This window comes from Mus pahari, chromosome 5, assembly GCF_900095145.1.
Source record: "Mus pahari chromosome 5, PAHARI_EIJ_v1.1, whole genome shotgun sequence".
NCBI classification, from domain to species: Eukaryota; Metazoa; Chordata; class Mammalia; order Rodentia; family Muridae; genus Mus; species Mus pahari.
Genome location: NC_034594.1, coordinates 148444718 through 148463413, shown reverse-complemented (window position 1 = coordinate 148463413; position 18696 = coordinate 148444718). Strand labels below are relative to the sequence as shown.

At 42.1% G+C, this 18696-nt stretch overlaps 1 protein-coding gene across 3 annotated transcripts in view; it reads left to right on the top strand.

Annotated features, from left to right (window-relative positions):
- The window catches only part of Pld5 (phospholipase D family member 5), a 311303-nt gene that overhangs the window by 226696 nt on the left and 65911 nt on the right, over window positions 1-18696 (top strand). For all 3 annotated transcript variants that reach the window (XM_021198311.1, XM_029538767.1, XM_021198312.1), the window contains one exon: window positions 1229-1356. In XM_021198311.1, coding sequence (XP_021053970.1) covers window positions 1229-1356 — 128 coding nt within the window. The remainder of the gene's footprint in view (window positions 1-1228; window positions 1357-18696) is intronic.

The following is an 18696-nucleotide window of genomic DNA, read 5'->3' as shown; positions in this document are numbered from 1 at the left end:
CTTGGGTGTCCCTGTGCCCACAGATCCTACTCTATGGCTTGGGTGTCCCTGTGCCCACAGATCCTACTCTATGGCTCCCCTTTTCATCCTTGTCGAACAGAGTCAGGAAGCACAGTTTGTTTCCCCTGTGAGAGGCCAGGTTTGTGTGTAAATCAACATTTGTGGCCATCAAAATGTCTGCCTCCAGAGAGCACTCAGACACAGCATTTTCTTAAATTTGGGATGCTAAGGACTGAGTCCAGCATGCTTTCTACCACCGAGGTACATTCCCCCAAACCTCTCTCCTTTCAAATATCAAATGTCCTTACACAAGTAATATTATAGATCCCTAGTAATCACGATCCTCCCAAGGAAATGTGTCAGCAGGATGTGTTCTCTTCATTACTTCTGAATACCTAAGGACTAGCTTCGTTCATGAACTACATACATGTAAGCCTGCTCTTTGAGAGAACTGACTTTAATACACTTACAGTGGCCTTGCATCAGAAGGAACGGATGCTGTATACGCATTTGGGATGGCAATGCTTCAAACCATGACAGGAGATTATACCACCCTCTGATTCAAACAGCTGGTCACATTCAGCTGTTGAGATGTTTTTGATTTTCATGACAGTCTTAGTGACAGTTTGCTGCTCTGGGTTCCATCTCATTATGACCTGGATAATCATGGCTTGAATTAGGAAATATTAAATAAAGGACAAGAAGAGATGAAACCCAAATTATATAGTGAATATGGTAAATGAAGAAGTAAAAGCAATGGAAAGAGAGAGCAAAATGATAAAATAAGGTATGGAAGAGATGAGCTAGTTGGTCTCCTATTGGGGCAGATGTAATGGTGAATGGGACGTTCTTTCAAAAACCACCAATTTTCTTGCCATTATTCCAAAATCATAAGAAAGGGATGTGTACTGTACTGACCTCACCATCCAGGTAACCAGCAGGAGTGGGGTTTTCTTGTTGATCAGGGCCACTTGAGAAGCCATAGTCTTGTCACAATGGGCAGTGCCTCCTCTGCATAAACACAGTAAATCCTTTTTCTTCTTTTAGCAGGGGAACAATGTAGCATCATAAGAGCCTTCGTCACCAAAGCCTTGTGCAAGTACCTGGCTCCCCCTAGTCTCCACTGCGCTCAGCACAGCCCTGGGTTCTTAGTGCCTGTAAATGCCTGATGGTTCCTGGATGCAGGGTCTGGGAGTGGAGGCTGACTGGTGTCTGCTTGACCTCCTAGGTGCTGAGGTGACATACATGAACATGACCGCCTACAACAAGGGCCGGCTACAGTCGTCCTTCTGGATTGTGGACAAACAGCATGTGTACATTGGCAGTGCAGGCTTAGACTGGCGATCTCTTGGACAGGTAATCGACCCACCATATCCAAACTCAACATCTGTGGCCATCAAAATGTCTGCCTCCAGAGAGCGCTCAGATACGTACAGCATATATATATATATATATATATATATATATATATATATATATATATATATATATATATAAATTTGAGATGCCAAGGACTGAGTTCAGCATGCTTTCCACCATTGAGGCACATTCCCCAATCCAGTGTTTCTTACATTTATCCGCCTGGTTTTTAAGAGGCTTGACTTTGTTTAATGTGGAAAAATAAACCTTTCCTCTGGAGGATCATTTTATCAGGTAAATAACGTGACTGAAGCTGAGTCAAAGCTTAGGACTCAGATGCTAAAGCTTAGGACTCAGATGCTACTGTGAGCATCTTCAGAGCAAGTTGGATATTGTTTGGAGTACCTAGACTGGAGGACTAGGGATGCAACTGCACCGTCAGTGAGACAGGAAACCATGGCAACGCAACACAGAGCAGTGTGATTGGGGCAGAGATCGTGTGGCATATTCCAGCAAACGGTCTCAAGACAGAAATGCTACCATACTCTTCACAGCTAATTTAATGTCAAAGGTCTTGAAAATAAACTTAGACAGTCCTGTAATTTTCATATATCTGTGCTGGCCAGAGCTGATCCATAGAGGATTCTAAAACTGTTGCGTCTCCGTGTGTCTATGGAAATGAGACGCTCCCAGTCACTGGGTGCTTCGGGCAACTGACCACTCATGCTACAGACCCCACACATGCCTATCCTAGCTGGGCTTTGGGTAAGGAGCACTAAAGGGAGATAGCACCAAGGTGCCAGTAGTTCTCTGACCCATGGGGAAAGATGGCATCATGCTGGATAACTGGAAATGGGAGGCGGTATGAGTACGGACTGCTTTGTGTAGCCATTAGCCTCTCAGATTCCATTCTTTCCTTTGCCTTCTTAGACTTCTGCCTTTCCTGCCCCCTCTCTCCACCTAGTTCTAGTTCGTGGTAAAGCAGGCAAGCATGCTGAGATATAGAAGAAACAAGCAGTATGCAAACAGGGTGCCAGCAACCCAGTTGGTTTCCTCTGCACTGAAGTGTTGGTATACATCTAAAAGAAAACTTACCAAGTGTGTTGATGTCACAATAAGGAATAAGACAGAGAACTTCCTCTTAGAATAGTACGAACAAGAGCAAGCCCAAATTTGATTTCTCAGTTTCTCTCCTTGGGTCATCCATCTTAGTATGGTTACTAGCCACTCTATAGGTTGTCTGTCCTGTGTCTGATCTGTCCCTGCTGCCTGCTGCTGTGCTTGTGTATCACATGGCTCGGTCTGTCTGTCTGTCTCTATCTATCCATCTCTCTCTCTCTCTCTCTCTCTCTCTCTCTTCCTCCCTCCCTCCCTTCCCCCCTCTCTCTGTGTTTCTGTGTGTTTGTATATATGTGTACATGTGTCTGTCTGTCTATCTGTTTTGCCTGTCCCTAGCAGAGGGCTTTGTTCTGTATTCATTGAACACCAAAGAGAACATATGGGAGAAAAATGAAAGATTCTTAACAGAAACATTTAGCAGAGTTTTACAAGGGAAGAAGTGACTTCACTGACCCAAAGTAGCACTCAAACCACAAGCAGGTATTATCAGCCTGGGTCCATGGGCTGACACAAATGCTTCCAACTTTTATGGTGGATGTTGGTTTTGTTTAAAGTTGTTTTCAACCATTGGCTGCTTTCAGCAAATGATTACAACACACACATACACACATATATTATTCTGGGTTGGGGCATGAAAGACTCCACAATTGAAGATTAATAATGCATTTAGCTTAGGCTGTAAAAGCTGATTACATGGGAAATCCAAGGCATAGTAAGCTTATTACATTGCTTGCTTACAGGCAGGTTACATTTAAACAAGCTGAGTGCACAGTAGATAGTAGTTTGCTCACGAGGTCTTCATGATCTCAAGGCATTTTATAAACATGGCTGCAAAGCTGGCAAAAGTTCACTCTCTTCTGAGACAACAGGTGTTTCCCTACCTCAGCCACACCACAGCCAAGGTGTACTTTCTGGTTTTTTTAAAGGAAAGTGAAAGTAATCTAGACTAGTTAGACTAGTATTAATATGACAGTCTCTCACTCCAGCTATAAATTGGAAAACACGCCACAACTCTCTGGAGAGAAAGACACTGTCAAAGAAAACATTGCATATTTTGTATCTATTCAGAAAATTAAGTGTTATCTACACAATTAAGAAATGTTCTGGGGAGGCTAAAGCATGAGGATATGTTGTGTTGGTGGGAAATGTTTAAGCCATATGATGTTCCCCATATGGGCTTTCTTGTGGAAATATGTGCTTTTCTGCTGGTTATAAATTTAATAACAAGTCAAACTCCTTGTAGATCAGAGATGTAGGCCAAGGCAGGAGAAGGGGGTCATTTCCTAAATGCTTCCGTTTATATGCCAGACACTGTGCTTATGAATATTTTTAAAGATTTTATTTTTAATTGTGCAAATGTGCATTTACATGTGCATGAGTGTGTGATGCATGTGTGTGTGCATACGTGTATGTGTGGTGTATGTGTGTGTGTATGTGTGTGTGTGTGTGTGTGTGTGTGTGTGTGTGTGTAGGCATCCAAAAGAGTGTAGGTGCCCTAAGACCAAGGACATTGAATCCCTCAGAACTATAGTTATAGACAGTTACGAGATACCAGTTTTGGGTGCTGGTAACAAAACTTAAGCATTATGTGGGTCGTCTTTCTAGTCTTTGTGATAATTTTTCATTTGTCATAACAATCTAATTGTAGATATTATCTCTAGCCTCCTTTTATGTTGATCCCAGGGGGGAAAAAAAAAAACAGATCCTGTTCCTGCCCTTCATTCATTCAAAATAATAAAACACACTGTAGCCTGTTTAGGGTCGATGTTGACAGTCTTAGATTAACAATCACATCAGCCAAATCTGCCTCTTCCATTTCATTGTTATTGATCTGAACCACTCACATCAATTAACCCAAAGCCACGATGTTTTATTTCATGGTGGCTGAACAAAAGTCCTAAAGACTGTCTTAGTTAGGATTTTATTTCTGCCAAGAGACATCATGACCAAGGCACCTCTTAGAAAGGAAGACATTTAATCAGGGCTGGCTTCCAGGTTCAGAAGCTTAGTCTATTATCATCAAGGCGAGAAGCATGGCAGTATGTGTGATCATTGCTAATAATGGTCATCTGAAATCTGAAGGAGCTGAGAGTTCTACATCTTGATCCAAAGGTGGCAGGGGACTGTGTCCCTGGACCTAGCTTGAGCATCTGAGACCTGAAAGCTCAGCTCTACAGTAACACACTTTCTAAAACAGGGCCACACCTACTCCAACAAGGCCACACCTCCTAGTAACACCACTCTCTATGGGTCAAGCATTCAAACACATGAGTCTATGGCAGCCACCTATTCAAACCACCACAAAGCCAAAACCAAATCTAGTTCCTGTGCTTTCAAGCACCTCCCCTGTGTTCCTCCTGGAGCAAACTGCACTCTTGATAGAAGTGTAGTGCAGATGCCATCTGGAAAGCAAGAGCGGTTTAAGATTCTGTCACAAGAGCACTTAGTATCCCTCCACAAACTACCATACGCCCAGGACCTCTTTCTCCTTGTCCCTCTGACCCTCCTCCACACCTGAGCATAAATACTGCCTCCTGTCTGGCCCATCTTTGTCACACCGTTCTCGGTTTTGGTGCTATGTTATTGTATGCACAGTGAAGAAACCACCAAAAGAGTTGGGTCATGATTGGGGAAGATTTTTATCAAGAGAGAGAAAATATCTAGAGGCATCTGCAAGTGTCCAGAGCAGAGAGAGGAAAAAAAGAAAAAGGAAAAATAAAAAAAAAAGAGAACTGGACATGGCCAAGGCTACCTGTGTGTGAGAAGGGAGAGTTGTGGGAAAGAACAGTGGAGGTAGCAGAAAATGAAAATTGTAAAAGTAGTAAGGACAGGGTTGAAAACCTTGCCTATAAAGAGAGTGACTTCTGAGGGGAGAAGGGTGAGGAGGCTAGTGTCGGGGCTTTGAAATGTATAACTAGTACTTGTAAATAGGGACTGGGGGATACTAAACACTTGCTGGACTTTAATAAGCTCATCTCTGCTACAGGTTCAGTCAATGGAGAGCTGTAGGTCCCTTTTTGCCAAAGGCAAAAGGAAACCTGTTTCACAGATTCCTGAGCAATGCTGGCATTTATGGGACAGTCAGAAATCCTTCTATAGCCCAGTTTGAATTGAGCCTAGGCTATCATTTCTGGACACACACTCTTCCTAAAGCCCAATAGTTACTCAATACTATGTCACCTTAAATGAGTGTTCCTTTCAACTGTAACACACCTGCCAGGAGTCAAGTTCAACTTGTGCCGTCAGCTTTCTATTTTGTGTGCTTTTCTAGTGAAATCTAGATTATGGCTAATAATGGTTATCTGAAATCTGTGCTAAGTGAAAGAAATGATTAGAGCTGATCCTCCAACTTCCCTGTGTCCTGACTTTTCTCTATGCATGCAGGAAGGGCATGTGTTCCTTCAATTTTCACCATGTCTCTTGCTTGCAAATCATTCTACCATCACTTCATTCTACAAAGGAAGAGTAGCCACAGGTCAATTTGGGGCCCTGTGTCCTTCCAGGAAATGGTGATGCTAAAATTCAAACCTATGCCCTTCAATGCTAAAGTTTTTGCTTTTATATGACCTTGACCACTAATTTTTTTTTTTTTTTTTGATTTTTCGAGACGGGTTTTTCTGTATAGCCCTGGCTGTCCTGGAACTCACTTGGTAGACCAGGCTGGCCTTGAACTCAGAAATCCGCCTGCCTCTGCCTCCCGAGTGCTGGGATTAAAGGCATGTGCCACCACGCCCGACCCACCACTAATTTTTAAAAATAAGGTATGCTTACCAAAAGCCATGTTTATATTACTTCGTTGGGATGAGAAAAATCTAGTCACAGTTCTTTCAGAAATCCTGCTCACTTGCATCCAACAACATGCCCTGCATTGCCCCAACAATATACAATGTGGTAGCCCTGAAATGACATCTCTTACTCATTTCTGAAGCTTTGCAAACTCCCAACATCCCAGGGGTGGATTTCAAAGACCAGGAAGCCCTGCATATATGTTTGCTTTCTGTATTCCTCATCTCCTCTTGTTTTATTCAAGGACTCGCTTAGAATTCCCGCCCACAGGGAGTCCTGTGGGAAGAAAGAACACCTCTCCACACTTCCCACTTCATGAGCACCTCAACACACCAGGGAAGAAAGGAGAACTGTAGCTCGGGGAAAAAAAATGGAACAAAAGGCCAGCTAGTTTGAGAAAAGAAGGCATTCAGCAGTCTCAGGCTCTGGGGGCGGGAAGTTGAAATGGGAGAAGCTGGGGAGGGAAATATGAAAATCAGGCTTTTAGAAAAAGTTACATTTATAGACTTTGAGCAAACCCTCTTAGCTTGGAGTTGAAAGGTGGGATTCAATAGGTCCATTGACATCAAGAACCTGGCAACTCGGGGAAAGGAGAGAAATTTAAGTATTGTTCTTTAATGGGATTATTGTATTATACTATACATAGTTATTGAATAGTGTTCTTTAGTGGGATTGCAACAAAGAAAAATAGGCCTATTTAAACTCTGAGCGTGTGCATATTTTCATTGTAGCCACTTTTATTGTGGAAGAAGTTAAAAGGTATACATGAAAAATAAATCAGTTCTTGGGTAGGAGGGTGTGGGGATCAGGAGAGCAGAACCTACAAAAGTGTCTTCCTGCACAAACATCATAACCAAGAAGCAAGTTGGGGGAGGAAAGGGTTTATTTAGCTTACACTTCCACAGCTGTTCATCACCAAAGGAAGTCAGGACTGGAACTCAAGCAGGGCATGAAACAGGAGCTGATGCAGAGGCCATGAGGGATGTTACTTACTGGCTTGCTTGCCCTGGCTTGCTCAGCTTGCTTTCTTAAAGAACACAGGACTACCAGCCCAGAGATGGCACCACCCTCTGGCCTTGATCACTAATTGAGAAAATGCCTTACAGCTGGATCTCTTAGAGGCATCTCCTCAAGGGAGGCTCCTTTCTCTGTAATAACTCCAGCTTGTGTCAATTTAACACACAAAACCTGCCAGTACAATGAGGAAGACCCTAAAACTCAGCAACTCGTTCAGACTTTTGCCGCATGGGCAGGGAACTATCTGTCCAGACCAAGATATGAGTGATAAGTTGGATCATAAGCTTTTAACCTCGGAGCTAGAAATTAATCTGGCAGTCACTCATTTTCTAAGATGTACATACGGCTCATTATTTCAGGAATATGGTCTTGGTCATTGCCTGGGAAAAGGGCTCTCACTATCTAAAACTGAGAAACTATGTGTTTCCTTTAAATAAATTTCTTTACTATGAGAGGGTGGAGAGGGTGTAGCTCTCATCATGCCTGGTTGACTTTGAAACACGTCTCATGATTAAGTTTACAGATCCTTGAAGCCTATGCATAGGGACACTGAGGCGAGGCAGAATCTGGAGCTGAAGGCTGGTAGGTCGTTTACCTCTAACCTACAGAAATCTGGGCTCTGTAACTCTAGGAGTTTCATATGCACAAATTCAAGCAACTGCAATCACTCTGACTGATAGAGACAGTGTGCAAGAGCACGAAGAAATATTTGATGGGACAGAGCTGGCAGAGTGGTGTCATGGTGACTGGTGGGCCATGAAACAGGAACCAGAGAGAGCAGGTGGCACTGTTCCCATCACCTGGAGCTGGGGCCCCAGAAGAGGACAACACTGTCAACAGAGACAGACTGTCTTTGAAAGGTATTCCTGATGTCCTTTGGTTTGTTGGAGAAAGGGTAAGGAGATGGACCACTGTGGCTATTTATAGCTGGAGCACCTGAACAGTGATAACGTTACTGAGCGAAGAGATACTGATTTCGTCACAGTTGCTGCTTCTAGCATGATCACTTGGTGGACAGTGACCTGAGTCAAAGTCACAGTCCTTCACCAGATGTGATATATGTAATATAGGCTGGAATTAATGATGAAAAAGTCACTAAGACCTACCCAGTGTTTGAGTTCCTCTCTTGTGTATTTCAGTGTGTGTGTGTGTGTGTGCACATATGTTCATGTATACATGTGTATGTGTCAGAGGACAGAGGTCAGCTGCAAGTGTTTATCCTCAGGATGGCACCCCTGTTCCCCTCCCCTATCCCACCCTACCCCAACACTCCTCACCTTTGAGACAAGGTCTTCCACTTTTATCTGAAATTTTTCAGTTAGACTAGTCCCAAGCATCCACCCATCTTTGCTTCCCCAGCTCTGAGGTTACAAGCACATGCTACCATGTGTGGCTTTATATAAAGTGGATTCTGAGGGATTAGGGATGACAATCGGGTCCTTCATGATTACCCAGCAATTAATTTGTTGGCTTACCCATCTCCCCAGCCCTTGAGTCTGTCTTGTTCCTGATTTTTTTTTTTTCTATTCAAAGAAAAGGTCACAGGCAGAGAGCTGAAGCTCCAAGGAGCTCAGTGGGCAGGAGTGACTGGTGAAGGTGGTTCAGTCTTCAGTTTCCTATTTGGTGCTAGCACTGAGCTGATGTTTTTCTTAAAATGTACAAGCTTCTGAAGACACTCTAGCTCCTAGGGAAGGGGTGCATGGGTAATTCAGGTAACCAGTTATCAAGAACAAAATGTAAATGAAAAGGCAAAAGGCAATTCAAGCGCAAATACAGCCGGGATAATTAATAGTGCTTAGAAAACATTTAACAAAGGAAAGCAAATAATTAGCTCTTCCTTATTGGTTGAAAGATTACCTGTGCAGCTCAGAAAGGCCGTCTTGTTTGCACATGCATTTTTAAAGTAAATGAGGGGGCGGAAGTCCCTGCTTTTAATAAAATATATGTATAAGGAAGCAGTGTTTTCAATAGCAAAGCTATGCAAATTTTCTACAGTTTCTATAGTAGCAATTCTGCAAGTAATATTCGAAAGAGCATAAATAAATCTTTTCTTCTTGTCTCCTATGGGAACCATTCTTTCAAAGTTACTGAATTGTCTCCTGCCTCCATTTATGTGGTGGCATGGAGGAACAAGAGCTTGTTTCACCTTTCTCATGCCCGTGCTAGCATAAGGAAGAGTCATAGCATCATTTCTGAGTAAAGTTTATATCTGAGCTAATATTCAGTGTCCTACCCACCTTCCCAAATGGCTTGATGGCCTGAAGTCTCCTAATGTGGCCTGTCCTTGCGATGTCTGTCCTGTTCACTTTAATATAGATAGATAGATAGATAGATAGATAGATAGATAGATAGACGATAGAGATAGAGATAGATGTGTGTGTTATTTTGTTATTTTGTGTGTGATAGACCATGTGTGCCATGCCTACACATGTGTGTGTGTGCCTGTGCTTGTGTGTGCAGGTCAGAGGTGAACTGCATTTTGTTGGTTCCCACTTTACATGGGTTTCTGGAATTGAACCCCAGTTCCTTCCTTCAGCTTACATTGTCAGGCAGCCTGTTCAGCCATCTTGTTGGCTCCTGATCATTGCTTTCCCCTAGATATAGAGCAGTGGATTAAAGGCTCTCATAAATTATGATTCCCTTGAGTTCAAGTAAGAGACTTGCCTTCAAACCCAAAGCAAAATTCCCCCAACTGTGGACTTTCCCTCTTCAGTGATGCTCTGACCTTGGGAGACAGGTACTCCTGCTAGGTTTCTGGTTCTCCCATCTCACTGTATGTGTTGGCTGTTTCTAAGCTGTTGTTCTGTACTGAAACACAGTGGTAAAAAGTCAGAGCAGAAACTGACTTTTTTTTTTTTTCTTGTTCTTGTAGCTGTATGGCCCAGAGCAAGTCATGCCATCTCTTTAAGTTTCCATTTGTTCATCTCTACAATTGAACTGATGGTGTTGCTGGGGAACCAAAAGGGTCACTAAAACTTAGCTGGCATCACACCTGAAACGTGGGAGCTGTCAATTAACTAGGCATTGCGCTGATGCCCCAGGAACTAGAGTTGTTTAGACTGAGAAGGAATGCTGGTATTAATGCTTATTTCCTGTCATCAATGATCTCTTTCATAAACACATGACCTTCTTAACAGCATAGTATGGGGTGCAATGACATGACAGGGGCGTGGCCCACTGACGGTGACTCACTGAAGGCAATACTTTAATGACTTGCCATAGAGCTTTTGTGTTAATTATCACAGGCAATGCCTAGATAATTAAGCAATGTTAAACAAATACAAACGATGGAGCCAAAGCCATAGCATTTAGAAACTAGGCTTGGATGTTCACAGGAATCAGACAAGTGCTCACCAGAGAAAGTTGAGGGGGGCACAGACACAATGGAGAAACATTTCGAGCTGGGCTCAGGATGTGGAGGGTGTCTCATACACGCTTTCTCTATCAGTCATAAGTTAGAAGCAAAGACAGAAGCAAAGGAAACTAGAAGTCACTGGTCGGGCTTTGGCCACTGGTGCTGATTGATAAAAACTGCTGATCTTGGCTCCGCTACAAGGACAGTGGCAGCCAGGAGAGCCCCGGCTGGTTGCTGCATGTTGCATAGGTCAAAGTTCCAAATTTACATGTTGTCTTGCTGTCTGTTGCTGCAGCAAAACACATATCCAGAAAGTAAGTTGGGGAGGAAAGGGTTTATTTGGCTTACACTTCTGCATTGCTGTTTACCACCAAAGAAAGTTAGAGCAGGAACTCAAACAGGGCAGGAACCTGGAGGCAGGAGCTAGTGCACAGGCCATGGAAGGGTGCTGCTTACTGGCTTGCTCCTCTGGCCTGGCTCAGCCTATTTTCTTATAGAACTCAGAATCACTAGCCCAGGGATGTCACTACCCACCATAGGCTGAACCTCCCCTCTTTATCACTAATTGAGGAAATGCCTTACAGCTGGATCTCATGGAGGCATTTTTCTCAGCTGAGGATTCTCCCTCTCTGATGGCTGAAGCTTGTGTGAAGTTGACACACATAATCAACCAGTACAGGCTGTACTGTATATTCAAGATCAGAGATAGGATAAAAACGTCCTCATACCCATACACTGTCTCCCCATAAATTGTTTTTTATTTTCAATCCCTTGTGGATATTAGGAACCCATACTGTAGATTATGATCGATGTCTCCTGAGTGTGGCTAATGACATGAAATCCCAGTTTCCTTTATGTCTGCCTCTTATTCCCCCTTTCTCTGTTGCTCCTCCCTACCTCAGTCACTTTGGTTTCAGCTCATATTTGGGTTTGCATTAGTTAACTCTTACTTTTTGAATCCTTGCTTATCAATTTCTGACTTAGTAATTTGATTAAAGGTCAAATAAGATGGTGATTATTCTTCCTATTCTGTGATCTTCTCAGAGGGAGATTTCAGCTTCCCAAATCCCTTGATACCCTCCTGAGCAGAGGCCTCAGATGGAACCCTCCGTGAGATGTAGGCACGCATGCACAGAGGCGGGCTCAGCAGCTGGCACTAGATCCTTCTCTAAGTGTAGAATTACCTGCCAGAATCTCCGAGATTCACCTCAAACAGATGGAAAATGTCAGCCTTGGATGTTTTTGTTGTCAAGTAATTTTTAGTTGTCATTGTCATTTCTGTAGTGTTTGCGCACAGCGCTCAGAAAAAGTAAGAGTTGTTGCTAAAGAAAACGCTCAACTTACTGTTTCAAACACAAACAGAAAGCAGAAGGAACTAAAGGACAGGAGAACACGGCCTGGGAACATTTTCTAAGAAAAAGAAAATGATTTAGGGAATGATTTAGGGGAGCTTGTCTCTTTTCCTATTTATACCAGGACTCTCCTAGACAGCAGCCTTCGTCAGTAACAAGCTTCTACTATATGCACTCAAGTGACAGGGGTTTCGCTTCTCCCTGGGCATTTTATTCCTGGATTTCTCTTAAAAATCATCTTCCTGGATGTTAATCCCAAATCTTTTCTTAAGCCTTTGATTAAGATCTGGGATGCAAGTTCTCATAGACTCCAGTAAAATGACACCAATTCACATTATGGCACAACCCATTAGAAAACAGGAAAGTGAGGACCCGGGCCTTCGAGACCAGACTTTCCAGAGTTGGTCAGGATACAGTAGGGTTCCGGTACTTAGCTGGAACTCTATCTAGACCTTTCATGGCGAAGTGTAGCATTGCCCCCTTCAGGTCTAAACCCAAAACAGATGCACAGAGGAGGTATCTGAGTAGTTCTAAGTAGTTCTACAGCTTGTCAGCTCCTTGGAGGGTAAACTCTTAAGTAAAATACTATCACAGCAAATAAGAATAATGAATGGTGTGGATTTTGCAGAGTTCCTTTCACATTTATTTTTCTGATCCTCTCAAAGCCTATGACAGCAACAAGAACTTTTGTTACAGTTCTAGAGTCACAGATGGGCTGAGAATCAGATGCTAAATGGCTAACCCAAGGACATGGTTCCAAGAAATGGCTACACTCTAGCAACAGCTCTCCTCTTCACCATGGGAAATGAATGGGTAGCATCCTGCTGAGAGGCACTTAGACTGTTGACTTACTGTTCCAGCTTTTAGACAAAGAATAAACAGAGGAAAATGCTTCCGTTGGTCCAAGTTCCAGGAGCAATCTGGAAAGCAGCGACCCTGGCTCTGTATTATTTGCAGTGATGTCTCTCCCTCAGTGGAGAGGCCGTTCCACCATGGCTGACCTTCTCCAGGGAATTTGCTCTCTCCCCAGAAGAAGCTATTTAAAACCCTTGGCTCTTTTCTTATCATCTTAGACACTCCCCCCCCACACACACACACAAAGTCTCCCTGAATTCTCAGATGCCCCCCCAAACAATATTAGGAGTCTGTTAGCTTTCTGTTACTGTGATCAATACCTGCCATCAATTTATAAAAAGCAAATTTTGAATTTTTCTAAAAGTGATAAAGATAAACTGTGCTGTTAATCTGAGGGTGGATCACACTATGCACCTGAGTTCAATTGTATACATATTTAAGACTTGGAATTTATTCCTTGCAAGTAGGGTCAGGCACATCAGTGGATAGACAGTTGCTAAGAGGAGCTCTGATTATAATAAACTGGCCTATCAGAATTCTTCCTAAGGCCAGGTCAAAAATTTAGACAAGGGTATTGGTGAACTGGGTGAACTTCATCATGTTCCATGGGTAAGGGGTAATACTGCTTAAGCGAATTATCAGGATTCTTGTTAAGGAAAAAAAAAAATGCAGGCTGGAAGCCAGTACCAAAGAAAAGATTTTGCTAAAATGAAAGTCAAAGGGATGTGCTTAAAGTTTGTTCAAAAGGAGTTTGCCAGCCTCTGAGAATAAGCTATTTTCTTTTTTCTTTTTTTTTTTTAAAGACTTTATTTATTTACTATATGTAAGTACACTGTAGCTGTCTTCAGGCACACCAGAAGAGGGCATCAGATTTCATTATGGATGGTTGTGAGCCACCATGTGGTTGCTGGGATTTTAACTCAGAACCTTCAGAAGAGCAGTCAGTGCTCTTACCTGCTGAGCTATTTTTATTCAAAGTTGTATTGATTTAAACCCAATATGGACTGGTGCTAGAATGAGGCAGAACATCATGGTAGGAGGGCAAGGTGGAATACAACCACATCATGGACAGGAAGTGCAAGACAGGAAGCGCAAGACAGGAAAAAGAACCTAGGATTGCATGAATTCAATAACATGTCCTCAAATTTCTGAAAGTCTTCTATGAGCTCCACTTCTTAATGGCTCTACCTCATCCACTCTAGTATAGTAGTGTCATGGTAGAAAGCAAAACATTGACATGTGGACCTTTGGGGATTTGGCAGATTTGAAATCACCTAAGAGACAAGCCTCTGGGAATGTGTTTGTAGACTTTCCAGAGAGTATTAATAGAGCAAGGTATACCCATCCTGAATGTGGCAGCACTATCCCATGGGCTAGGGTCCTATGCTAAAGAAAAAAGGCCAGCTGGAAGCCAGAATCCCCTGCTCTCTTCCTGTTCTGTCTAGGTGTGAAGAGCCCCAGAGTTGCACACTCCCACCCCCACCATGACCTCTGCCATGCCTTTGTGGCTATGATGGCATGTGACCAGGACTTCTTGAACTATGAGCCAAAATAAACTATATCCCCTCAAGCTCCTCTCTGTTGGGGACCACAGCAGTGACAAAAGTAACACAGGAGGATTAGCTACAAAAGTAACTAACCCATGAACCACCGAGATCTGAACTGTAGCAATGAGAGTTTATAGAGAAGAACTAGAAAAATCACTTCTACTTTTCATTACTTATTTTATTTAGACCATGGCAGACATTGGTGATTGTTCTGTTTGGAGAATTACCTATCATAGCTGTAATGATAATTTTTTGAGTGAATCACCTTATAAGTATATAGCAAGCAAAAGTAAAAGAATAAATAGCAAGTGGTGGGTACATAGCAGAACATCTAATCAGGCACTATAGCATCCACAAATAATAGCCTTGCTCATCCGTGCCATGGGATACACAATAGTGACCTCTATTGGAAATGATTTACTTCCTAGCTATTCTCAAAGGTACAGTGTTTCTCATACCCTTTGCCAGTTTGCTGTTCTCTCTCTTAATCACAGTGTCAGGGAGGCAGCCGGTTCCAGGACAAGAAATCTCAGAGGCACTGGGATAAACAAAAGTCTGAGGCCAAGGTTCTTGCTTTGTTCTCAGAGTCTGCCCACAAGAAACATAAATAGCTCATGACAATTTACCAATATTAACTTATGCTATAGAAATAAAAATAGAGCAACAGAAAAGTGTAGCCCCGATGACAGTGAAACTTAGAATTTGAAGGAAATGTCTGACTACAGAAGAAAAAGATGAAGGAATAAAGTAGGTTTTGACTGACACCAAGAAAGTAATAAACAGGGTTCTGCGATAAATGATAACGGCACAGTAAGAAGGGGGGATTCTCTAAAAATGCAGGACATAAACCTGTCTGATGGTAATTATCACTGATGAAGAGGTGGCAGAGCCTGAGTCCCTGGATGAAATGAAGGACTTGTAGAACTTCCCTAGGTTTTCTTATCCAAGGACTTAAGGGAAAGCCCCAAATATCCAACTCCAACACGAGCAGGTTGAAGGCCAGAAAGAGGCCATACATTCCCTTAGCCCGTTTTTTTTTTTTTTTTCCTTCCTTGCCATTCTGCAGTCTGTATTCCATCACCTTATCCACCATGCCACCACCAGAACCTTCAGTAGCCTCAAGAATGTCAAGAACTTTATTGAACTGCTTTTTGTGCTGCAGTGTACATGCCACCCATGTAATGTGGCTCCTGGGTACAACTATCTGCTTCCTTGTGAGTGTTTTCTAACTTTTTGAAAATGTTCCCCAACAAAAATGCTGTGACTAGACACAACAGGAATGTGATTAGCCTCCTTGTCTATGCATCTCTCTTGTAGCTTTCATTGGAAGTGCAATGAAGGATTTATGTCAAAATGTCTGAACTGTCTGTGATTAGGTTACTCTTATTGATATATGCATGGGATAAGGATAGAATAAAGTATGACTAAAAACAGCATGTGGGGAGAGAGACTGGGTTTGCAACTTCCTATGGAAACAGGTGACCAGTCCCACCCCTAGACTCAGGGAGACCCATGCAATGACTCTTATCTGACATCTGGGTAGCAGGGAAGAATTGGGAATTTCAATTTTAAGTTACCTATGAGAAATCTAAGAAGCAGTGTCATCTAAGCAGTTAAGCAACAAGCTTAGTAATGAAGGAGACAGATGTATGACTAAGTGATTATGCTGACCTCACACCCTGGTAGAACACTGTGCTCTGTTCAGCTGCCAGCTTTCTGCCTAGACATACCTTCTAGTAGTCTCTGTAAATGTATTCGCAGACAGGCATGAGTCTTTGTTTTCTTTTTCTTCCTGCGTATCCCTAACCTTACCATGGCCTTACAAATAAATGCAGACGAAATTTTTCATCTCTTTCCTCCCCTAACAATCATCTGTTTCTACACTTTGACTCTGTTCTTTAGCCACTTCCCTTCAAAGTTGCAGCCATCTTTAATTTCTCTCTCCTTCCTCCTTCCTAGTCCATGCATACAGTTAATTCCTAAGTGGTAAAAGGTCTTCACTCTTCATTCCATAGATAGAGTCTCATCACTTATATGCACACTGGAGTATGACATCAGCCACCTTTTCTGAAACTGATGAGCCTTGGTAGCTTGTATTTGCTTTTGACTTCTTATTGTCATTGATTCCAGTATCTATTCAGATTTCATATCCCTAAATGACTTTATCTCCCAGGACTCAGACATTTCAGGAACTCTCCTCACCATGACATGCACCATTCTCCTTGCTTTCATTCCCATTTATCAATAGCTCCTCCAGTAATTTCTATGGCCCTACCCATGAGCCAACTGATGTAGCCACCAGTGGCCATGGAGAACTGGGTTCCTGAAAGGAAAGCTGGGGATGGATGGATGAATGGGAAGGATGGACAAGAGAAGAATGCGACCAAGACAAAGTTTCTGATCAAGGCCCAATGTTTAATTCTTAAGTCAAAATTTAAAGGGGGGAAACCCATCCCCCACTATGCCAGGATCTCTTTGTTTTGCCAGGATCTCATCAGGAAGACATCCCATGTAGTATGCCAAATATCAGTATTCTGCAATAACCAATTTAATTGCTGTTTGAAACAAGTTTTTTCATCAGGTTTTTAAGACATTCTTTCCAAAATACTTTCATGATTCTGTCGTACAATTCTTTATTAACACCACAAGAGCTTCGTAATAGAATGTTAAAACTTTACTTGGAGATGCAGAAGGATGAATCCACATTAATGGTCCCTTTGCCAAAGAATTGCTGTGAACACATTGAGTTACAATAGCTAACAAAAACAGCTAACAATTGATTACAGAAGCTTCCCCTACTTCCTGCAAAGCTAGTTGTCTCTCACCAGTTGATTTGCATACCCCTTGATAACATCCAACAAAGGCCTAAGTCCTCCTGTGGTGAGCTTAAGGTGAGGTCTTAGTCAATTAACATCTCCTAGAAGCTTTTGAAAATAATTTGAAGTAAGCAAATTATCTTTTCATTTTTGAATTTTCTGTACCACAATTTTTCTAGGATATAGCTGAGGCCCAAATATTGAAAAAGATATTGCCTCTGAATCTTTTCTGAAGCAACAACTATTCCAAAATTTTTAAAGTTCATTGTGTAAGAGCAAAGGTTTGTAGTAAATTTCCCTTCAAAGGATTAGCTAATAAAATACTCTCCACATAATATATAATATACACTGAAAGATTCAAAGTCCTAGCTTCTTGAATTTTTTTTAACATAATGTAAGGCTATTACCCATTCCTAGAGGCAAAACTTTCCAATGATTACAAGCTCACTAGAAACAAACCCTTTATAATTGTCAGGATGCAAAGACAAAAACAACCTTCCAAATCCATAATAATCCTACATGGAGTAGGCAGGCCAGATTATAATGCCTCTACAAGTTCCATAGCCTCACTGACCTTTCATAAATCTTAAGTTTGAACTTTAACTTGAACAATACCTGGATAGATCTGTAATAATGCTGTTTTGGCTTTAAAAAATAATTCCCCTTAGGCGATGCAAGGTGAGGCCCCAAAATTTTCCATAGGCAGGAACCACACAAAACTCTCAGAAGCTGCTCTGAGCTTTGCATTAACTCAAATGTAAATATTTCATAATCTGAGCCTACTGCCTGAGTCCTGGCCTAAAAATTACCCCTCCTGCAGTAAGGACAGATTACAGGGGAGCAATTCTACTGTCTGTCTATGCCTCTAATTTTTGGACAGTCTTTCCTAAGATGATTTATACTTAAAGCATTCCTTATAACCTTGGTGCTATGAAAGCATTACTTGTACTGTAGTCTCCTGCAAGGCAGCAACCATAGCTAGACCCTGATTGTATGAGGGTCCAATTTCTGCATGAAGAAGAATATATCCCGATAAGTCTGTCTTTGTTTTGTATAACCAGATGGTTGTAGCAAGCTTCATTCGTGTTCTTATAAGACAATTGTGTAACAAAAGGAACCCCTGCTTGAGGATCTCTGAAAATTCTACTAGCTGTTTATAGTAGCCTGTCTATAAAATCCTTGAAACAGTTCATCAGGAGCCTGTTTGATACCAAATAAATTCTCACTGAGATCTCCTTTCCAACCTTGGGGAGGGAGGAGCTATTTTGCTTCGACCTCTGAATCCAAGTATAAAAGGGGCAGCAGACCCATACTGACCACAACTGTTTTTAACTTTTATTACTCTTGCACTAATCCTAATTACAAATATGGGTGAGTTAAAAATCCTGAGCCTGTTGTCAAACTGCAAACTCCAGCCAATGGAACACTGGCAATTTAACCATAATTTTTAAGTTTCTTTTGCAATATTAGAGCATAACCATAACTTTTAG